The 9,364-nt window shown below is 48.8% G+C and overlaps 1 protein-coding gene across 3 annotated transcripts in view; it reads right to left on the minus strand.

Moving 5' to 3' along the window:
• Positions 1-6,643, minus strand: part of LOC102199868 (sodium bicarbonate cotransporter 3-like) — a 24,279-nt gene extending 17,636 nt beyond the window's left edge. The window contains exons 1-2 of one of the 3 annotated variants that reach the window (XM_005744158.2): positions 6,066-6,643; positions 5,866-5,982 (exon numbers count right to left, since the gene is read on the minus strand). In XM_005744158.2, the coding sequence (XP_005744215.1) occupies positions 5,866-5,982; positions 6,066-6,293 (345 nt within the window). In that variant the 5' untranslated portion in view covers positions 6,294-6,643. The remainder of the gene's footprint in view (positions 1-5,865; positions 5,983-6,065) is intronic. The other 2 variants (XM_005744162.2, XM_013913608.1) reach the window with 2 other exon arrangements.
• Between the last annotated feature and the right edge of the window lie 2,721 nt (positions 6,644-9,364).

The following is a 9,364-nucleotide window of genomic DNA, read 5'->3' on the forward strand; positions in this document are numbered from 1 at the left end:
CACACGCGCACACGCACACGCGCACACACACACACACACACAAAAGCAGCAGCTGCTTGAGTTCGACCTCTTTGGAAAACGTTCCCGCTCAGCAGCATCTCTCCGTCTGCACGTCGGAGCTCCTGACACTCCCCCCGAGCTGATCTCAGGTATACGAGCTCCGCTGAGCCGTCTGCGTGAGGTTGGGCTCACTTTGGCCTCCCAACAATCATTCCTGCTGCAAAGCTCGCACTTCTGTCTCACGCTGCCTTTGGCAGAAAGCTTAAACTCGCACTTCAGTTCAGCTCGTTCATCCCAATAATGATGACGAATCTCTGAAGCGAGCACGTGCTCGCAGAGCGAGCCAGGAGACCGAAGGAAACCCTGCAGGTGACCTTCCCCACAGCTCACGACCCGGCAGAGTCCTCACCACGGCGGGTCGATGCACGCCCGCATCACTGTGGATCTGTTACATCACCCATCGACAGAGACCTTCCTCTGTTTAATGAACCGACCCAGAGACACTCAGACCGCAGACGCTTCAAAACACGGCCGAGTTCTGTCAGTGATTAATCGTCACTAGCGAACGATCACACAGTTTGACAGTTAGCCCCGCCCCTCCTCATCACGTCTGAGAACAGCGAAGCTGCGTCTCTGTAGTTTCACAGACAGGTCTGGGCACGCTGCAGACGCTTAGAATAAAGTTGAAGATCGTTTGTCTCTCACGTGCCTGCATTTGTGTGTGCGTGGAGACACAGCTGAGTCATTAAAAAAAAAAAACGAAGGAAGATGAAGAAGATGAAGCTGAGCTGGTGAGAGGCCCCGAGAGTTTCTACAGACAGGACGAGCCAGCAGGTGCGAGGTAGCGAGTCAGCTGACCTCTGCCCATTTACGTCAGCTGCAGTCTCTCATGTGTTTGCTCTGATGGGTGGATGCTAACGTCCTGCCTCTCACTGACCTGCTGTCACTGTGAGGCCGGCAAGTGACAACAAAGATGGCCGCTCTCCAACGGTTTATCGTTTAAACTCGGAGCGAACGCTTCAGATCCCTAAGAGTGCTCCATCACAGCCGTGCCATTGCTGTACAGATATGATCGTACTGCATATGATGCTCATGATATCGTTGCAGCTATAGCAACAACACACATCGACATTCAGAAACACAACAAGCCCGAACATGTCTGAGAGTAAGAGCCAGGTGTCGTCAGTTTGGGCTGAGAAACAGAGGACGAGTTACTGATAACAGGAAGACCAACGTCGTCGCAGGTGTGACATCTCATGTCAGGACCAGTGTTACTATGGTTACTGCTCAAGGGTTAGCTGTTTAGTTACATTGTTACTTTAAATTTCCTGGGAAAACAACAATTTGGTTACTTTAGTGGTTATGTCGGACGTGGCAGCGCGGTCAGGGGCGCGGCAGCGCGGTCAGGGGCGCGGCAGCGCGGTCAGGGGCGCACCGATCCTGCCTGTTGGAGCAGGACGTTGCCAAAAACATTCAGCCATAAAAATCATCAGCAGGCTTTCTTAGATGTCATGCTGATACCTCTACATCACAGGGATGAACTCAGACGTCAGTAAAATGTTTGTGTTTATTTATAGTAAGAGCTGGACGCCCCGCAGGAACAGATCTGAGGCGCTGACAGACCCAAACATACGAGGAGGAGGAGCCTCCCAAGCCTGATGTGGTGAAAGCGTACACGCCTGCAGCTCTCGGTCCAAATAAGCTGCAAGTGCCTGAGAGCAGAGCGACAGATCCATCCGGTTCAGCAGGGTTAAAGATAGATCACTCACACACACACACACACACACACACACACACACACACACACACACACACACACACACACACACACCTCAGGGGTTCCTGTTTCCTGTCATTACAAACACTGTTAGCGCACGCTGCCAATGCCACATCGGCCCACAGGAAGCGCACACACGTGGACTCTTCTTCTCTTTCACAACGTTTGAGAAGCTACGAAACTTTCAGAGCTGCTCCTGGGAAGTGAACGGGGGGGGGGGGGTCAGGTGTGTTCATTTACAGGCTCGGCTGCAAAGTTGACCTCAGCTGACAAATATACACTCGCCGGCCACATTATTAGTTACACTATACTCGTGCTGGACACGCTCCTCAGAGACTGGTCCACGTCGATATGACATCATCACACAGCTGTTGCAACATCCATCAGCTGGCCTGATCACAGTTTGGTGAAGTTGTGTGTTATCCTGCTGGTAGCAGCCAATCAGAAGACGCTGGTCCGCAAGTTTAAATGATGCTCCGTTTGTATCGTGGGGCTCACCGCGACCCACCACGCCGCGACCCACCACGCCGCGACCCACCACGCCACCGGCCTGCACCACTGATGCTGTGGTTGTGCGTACAAGTGTTGTATAAGAGCCGGTTCAGTTACCGTGGTGATGTACAACATCCGAACATCACAGCACAAAGATTCAGACCAGGAGAGCTTCAAGTCACCTTTATCACTTTGAACTTCAGCAGGTCGGCTTGTGCTGCCTTGTGATTGGCCGATTAGAAATTTGCGTTAAAGAACAGTTCAACCGCTGTACCTAATAAACTGTCCTGTGTGTAAGAGTGAAAGGACTTTCTACTAATTTACACTAAACTTAAAGGAAGGAAAAGACGAGGCTCCCTTCTTCCCTGAAAACGCAGCCGCCGCTTCCAGCTGCGGCGTCCAAACTAAACTCGATCGCCCGGCCCTCGGTGGAAATCAGCGCTGCAGAGACCTGGAGGAGACGGCCATGTCTGACCTTCTGACCTCAGAGATGAACTCTGGATCCTGGACACCGGAGCGGAGCCAATACACAAACTTTCACTTCAAAGCTTGTAAAAATATAAATCGTTCCCGAAGGATCGAGAACATCGCTCACACTTCAAGATCGGCTTTCAGCTTTAGAGAGCGAGGCAGTACGAAACATCCAGCGCATCATTCCCCACGAGCATGACCTCTTACCTTTGACTGCGTCACTTCTGTGTGGGGCTTCACGTGCGCAGCAGCCACGAGGGGTCAGAGTTACAACCGACATGTGGTAACCTCAGCTGGGTCCATCATTGCAGTCTGACTGCACTTGTGCGCCTCACACAAAGACGGGGAAACACTACGAGAGCCGGCGCTTACGCAGCTTCTCTTCTGTTCTGTAGCTCAGCTACACGGCGAGAGACGCCCACGCCACCAGACGAGGGCGAGATCAGGAGAGATCTGCTTCCTGAGGATGGATCCTGTCCACCGACGACTCGAGCTGAAGGTGAGCCGGTACCTGTGAGCCGATATCGTGCAAAACAGATGTGGCCAGATGTCGCAACGCAGCAGACACCCGCCGCTCTCGAGGTGCACCTGTGGCTGCGTTTAGATGCAGAGCAGTCGGCCGGTCGCCGATGCAGCGGCCGGTGGACTCTAAACATCAGAGCGGAGTCTGGGCTACGATCGACACTGCGTGTGTGCAGAGGCAGGATGTTGCCATTTGTGTTGTCGCTGTTGCACACACGCTTTCAGCTCTTTTCCTGTTAAACTCATTTCCTTCAACGCTGCGCGACCAACAGACACATGGAAACCACTAACGCTCGTCACCTTTGCTCAGAGCTCAGTCACAACCACGAACAGCCGAGCAAAAGAGAAGCTGCCCGACTATCAACGTCAGAAACCCACTTTTCAATCTGATGACGTGAAACAGAAACTGCTTCTATAAGCAGATACATACCAGAGACATGGCCCGGGCCACCCTCTGACTGGCAATGTCTCCCCAGAAGTCTCCCATAGCTGCTCAGTCCAAAAGCACAGAGACTCCTCAGGGTCAAAGAAATCCTGCCACACGAGAGAAAAACTGTGGTGGAAGTGTCCCACAGAGCTGTGAAAATCAAATCCACCAGGTCTGTACGTCTGCAGCTCGAACACAGCGGCCACAGCGTGGATGTGCGAGTGTCCCCGGGACAGTAAGTGAATCCAGACAGCCAGCTGCCAGCAGAGCCTCGGATACGATTCAAGTATTTATAGCAGAGCTGTTGCTTCACTGAGCGAGCAGCCAGCCTGGAAGTCTGCAAACACAGCAAGAAAAAAAACACTGAAAAAAAGGAGGCGGGGCATCTGCTGACAGAGGCGTCATCCACATTTCTGAGCAGGAAAAAAAGGCAAACAGAGCGAGAGCAAACTGAAACTGCTGACCTGAAACCGGCCTCAGCCGCCCCGTTTTCCACCCCGACCCGTCCGTACCCGCAGTGTTTACCTTCCAGGTCAGAGGTCACACACACGAGACTCCTTTATAGTCACAGATGTTCAAATCAACATGAAATGAACCAAATAAGATGATTACGCCTCTAATGATTCACCTCCTGTACTTACTGCTGTACGCTTACTGACGCCTGTAATTACGTTTTACTTCTTTAAAGTTGCCACTTCCCATATTTTATTTCCATATTATTTTATTGTCTAGCGCATTTATTTCCTTATGTATTTATGATTTGTTTATTTAATGAATTTACATGACAAGTCGTTATGTTACAAACTCCTCATAGTTGAAACAACCGCCTCAGGTCACTGCTGTGAAGCTGCACAAATAACAAACATTCAATTCAATACATCGTTACTGAAAAGATAAACACATATACATCCCCATTTATTCAATTATATAAAGAGGTGCAAGTTGAAACTAGTTCTTGTTAGTTTAGGCAGTTTGTCACAAAGTCCACAGTGCAGGCTGTTGGCTGCTGCCAGTCACAATGCAAACTTTAAGCCTTTAAACAGGCGAGTTAGAAAATACAGGGACAAGCTGGGAATCGTCCACAGCATTGCGGCCTTTCCGGTGTGGCGGATAAATACAACAACCGAGACAAACAAATTTGCTGTGTGATTGTGTAACTTTATTAGCAGCGTCCTCCGCTCAGCCCCTTAATGCTCTCAGGTCGCTATGGCAACGCATAAATATTTCTTTCAAAATAAGACGCACAACTACAACACGGGAGAGACCCAGGGAGACCGAGCACACGATTAAAACCCTGAAAACCATAACATTTCACGACCGAGTCTCAACTCTCACGGCCCGGTCCATGACCCGGGGTTTGGGGACAGCTGATCCACAGAGACCCAACAGTTGGTATCAGGCTGTACACATGTTTAACGTGGGGCCTGAGCCCGCTGGAGCCCCTGCTGGATGCTGGGGGAAGTGCAGGGTGTGGTACTTCTGACAAAACTCTGATTTACTGTCTCAGCCTATTGCTCAGAGTCTCGTTCGGTCCAGCATTTCTCCCTCTGTCGTCCCAGTTTTTGGGCTCCATCAGTCCACTGTCTGTGTGAGGAAGCTTTTCAAATGCAGGGGGCGCTCTAGCTAGAACATGACAAGGGTGGAGAGCTGATAGGCAGGGTTTTAATAGTTTTGCAATTTTCTCTAGTTTTTATTTTTATTTAGTTTTGACTTCAGATTTTCAATTTTATATCAGTTTTAATTAGTTTTTACTAATTGTTTGCTAGTTTAGTTTTTTGAAAATCCTTAGTTTCAGTTTAGTTTTGATTAGTTTCAGTTATAGTTTTAGTTGTTTGCAATAATTAAGTGCAACAAAATCCCAGTTTCATCATATCAGTCATGCTCTTCTGCTCATCCTTGGGTATGTTGCTATTCCAGCTACCAAACCCTGCACCCTGCACAGGTCGCCTGTCTGTCGCAGGGCTAACACGCAGAGGCAGACAACTCACATTCCCACTTATGGGTTCTTTAAATAAATAAATGAATAAATAAATAAAGGCAGATGAACAACCATTGATACCAGGCAACTATAAAACGTATATCTTGGCCCCAATGAGACTATTAACTCTTGCAGCACCGGGTGTTCGTAATTTTGGTTCAAGTGAATTGATAAACCTTTTGAAGGCGATTGACTCACACAGTTGTGTAGATGTCCCCGTCCTGTTGTCTCGGGATGCATCACGCTGCCTTGCCTGGTGTTAGCTTCTGTTTCTGGGGATGAGGGTTGAGTTCCTCTCAAACTAAAAGCAGCTGCCTGTAGGGCAGAGACGACATGCATGGGAGGAAACCCTCTGTGGCGAGACGAGCCGTGGGGTCAGCTGACGATCCTTTACTGACCTTAAAAGACGAGCGTGAGCTGCTGAGAGGAGCACGGCAGCAGGGAAGCTGGTCACTGTGTTTAAGGCCGAGAAGTGAGGAAGTCAGGAAAGTCTGTTTCCATTTCACATGTGGAGTTTCTCTGCTCTGGTCACGTGGCCGAGTCGGCCACTTGTGGTTGTCAGAGGCCAGATGAGTGCATTGTGGAGGAAATGTAAAAGCTCCTTGGTCATGTGCTGATGTGTTCATGCAGCAGCTTGTTCTCGGTTCTCATTAGAATTCCTGAGCTGAGTGGAAAAGAACTGGTGTGGCCTCAGAGGCACGTACGCAGTATCCCTCCATTTATTGTTTTCAGATGCAAAACTCCAGGCTGAATGCCGTCCCGGCGGTGAAACGGGACGCTGTCCATGCTGAGAAACACGAGACGGCTTCATTTACTCTTTCCAGCGCTGCCGATTCTCCCTGCGAGCAAATCGAATTTACCCACCCCGACTCTCCCACAGGGACTCCCAGGTCAGGAGAATCGGCTTCCTGCATCACCGAGATTAAAAAGCAACCGTAGAGCGAGATCAAAGGTCGGAAGACAACAGGAGGAACGGCAAACGGTCCCATGGGACTCGGATTACTTAAGGAGAGACGAGCTGCGCTGGCACAAAGGAACAGAGCAGGTCAGGTGGTTCAAATCTGCCCTTAAGGCCCCACAGCAGCGGCGCTGAGCAGCATGTGGAAATACACATACATGTACGTGCTACAAACACCCACATAAAGAACGGTGGCAGATATTTGTCCTTCAAACTGGGGCCATGACTTTTTGGGGTCTTAAACTGGGACTTTGTTCAATCGGAGCTGCAGTTCCTCTGACGTCCACCTGAGGCGCCGTCACAAAGAGCAGGTTTAAGCGCTTTTATTTAAACAGGCTTTCTGCTGATTTTATTGAATCATTATTTATTTATGTTAAAAAAATACCTGTTTATTTTATTATGTCTTATTGTATCTTTATATTGGAGATCATGACATTTAATGTTCTTGTATCAGTTTTGGTTTCTACAGCTGATAACGGCCAGCCGCCGCTTCCTGGCTGCTAAGAACCCGTCATTAACCAAGCAGCAGGATGAAAAATAATACGGCAAAAGTATGAAAGAAGGGAACATGGAGCAAATGTTCTTTTATGCATGAAAACATTTAAGTTTGAACCTCAAGCTCCACAACCTGCTGCAGGCTTCAGCTATGATTCCAGCAAAGAGAGAAAGAAAGAGGAAGTGCAACAGGGAGGAAGAACATTTTTGGAAATCTTTGCAATGAAAATATAATGACACGCACGCACACGCACACACACGCACGCGCACGCGCACACGCACGCACACGCACACACTCCCATGACTCCCCTGAGACCAGAGAGAGTCTGTGCTGATGCTGCCATATTAGGAGAACCAGCAGGGAGGAAAAACATCTGGACTGCAGCAGCATTTACTAAACACATCAGCAACTGTGGGAAAATTCACACCACACACACACACACACACACACACACACACACACACACACACAGTACCTTGTGTTTAAACTGTGTGCTGATGCCCCACCGCAGCTTTCTGATTGGCTAATTTCACAGCTAGTGAGTCTATTATTGACCGTGGCCTGGGCTCACCCAGTGTGTGTGTGTGTGTGTGTGTGGGGGGGGGTTGCCAAAGGAGGCTGATTTAGACAGAAAGTACTCTGAAAGGGAAGTACTCCGTTCAGATCAAAGTACTTGAGAGGGCCAATCAGAAAGCAGCAGCATGACATCACTCACATTAGGAAGCCCAGAGTTTAGCATTATTGCCAGAAGTGCCATATTTGGAAACAGAGGGGGGAGGGGCAAGCTATCAGCTAATGCTAATTAGCTTGGTTAGCATCCACAGACAAGATAACGGCCGATTAGAGCTCAGTAAAAATAAATCAAGTAGAATTTCACCAGAACTGAAGCGTGTTAGCACAACGACCTCATAGCAGCCATTTCATTGGTCACATTAGGTCAATAAAGGCTCCAACAGCACAAACCTGGTCCACAGGTGCAGTCCAAAGTTAGCCGAAGTGAAGCCAAGCAGCCAGCTAGCAGCTACAGCCACCTGTGTCAGCATCCACCTGTCAGTCAAAAAGGCCACGCCCCTAACAATACAAACTACAAGCCTTAATACGTATTCGACCTTGTTTTTAATGAGGGGGGCTTTAAGAGGGTAAAACTGATGATGCTGGCGTTCCTCACGCCAAGCCTGCAACTGATAAAACGTCCTGAGTGAAGAGCTCGCACAGATTTGTGAAGGCTAAAATGATGGTTTGAACCTTGTTGTTTGGTGCAACAGCAGGTATTCAGTTACCAGGATGCGGAGACGATCCTGAATAAAAGGCTTTGTTCCCCAAAGATCAAATGCTTCCCATTCACATTCAAACTTGTGGCCACCGATGCATCGTTGCACGCGACTGCTGACGTCAGCACGCAGCGGTTCGCTCTGTTAACTTTCAGACACCATCAGGCGCCATGGCAGAACAAAGCCTCAGTGAGTCCGAGGAGGAGGAGTGGCCCCCGCAGTGCGAAAATGTGACATGATTGTGTTATGGCGGCATGTGTGTCTGCCTGTGAGGGATGACCAAGGCTGGACCTCCATTCTTCTGTTTCAATGTGGCTTCTATAACAGGAAGTCAGAAAGAAACAGACGAACGTGACGCTCGACCGTGATGTGGGAATAATGAGAATAACGACTTCCCGGCTGGGATCGTTCCTGCAAACGCCTCCTCAGAGTCAGGACAGCAGATCGCAGCTTCACAGCTCACTGAGCTCAGCCAGACGCTGCCCCCTGCTGGTGAGTTTATGCAGATAAATACGATTGTTGAATCGCTTTATGACATCATGATGCATCGTTTTCATCTCCTTCGACCGTCTAAGACAATGGTGTGATCACCTGATGTCTGGAAAACGCCCCTCACTCTTATTTTGAAGGTTCAGTCGCTGCCTTCCTGTTATAGTGATTATAGTTTATTTCTCTCTTTCGTTTTGACCTTTGGTTTTTAAGTCAGTTTAGTCTCCGGGGTGGATTCTCTTGTTTCAGTCCTTACAGCCAGGCTGCTGCAGCGCAGTGTTCAGTTTGAGTTTCCTGTGAGCTGCAGGGGGCGCTCTAGCTAGAACATGACAAGGGTGGAGAGCTGATAAGCAGGGTTTTAATAGTTTTGCAATTTTCTCTAGTTTTTATTTTTATTTAGTTTTGACTTCAGATTTTCAATTTTATATCAGTTTTAATTAGTTTTTACTAATTGTTTGCTAGTTTAGTTTTTTGAAAATCCTT

Source organism: Pundamilia nyererei, unplaced genomic scaffold, assembly GCF_000239375.1.
Source record: "Pundamilia nyererei isolate P.nyererei 1_Seehausen unplaced genomic scaffold, PunNye1.0 scaffold00139, whole genome shotgun sequence".
In the NCBI taxonomy this organism is placed as follows: Eukaryota; Metazoa; Chordata; class Actinopteri; order Cichliformes; family Cichlidae; genus Pundamilia; species Pundamilia nyererei.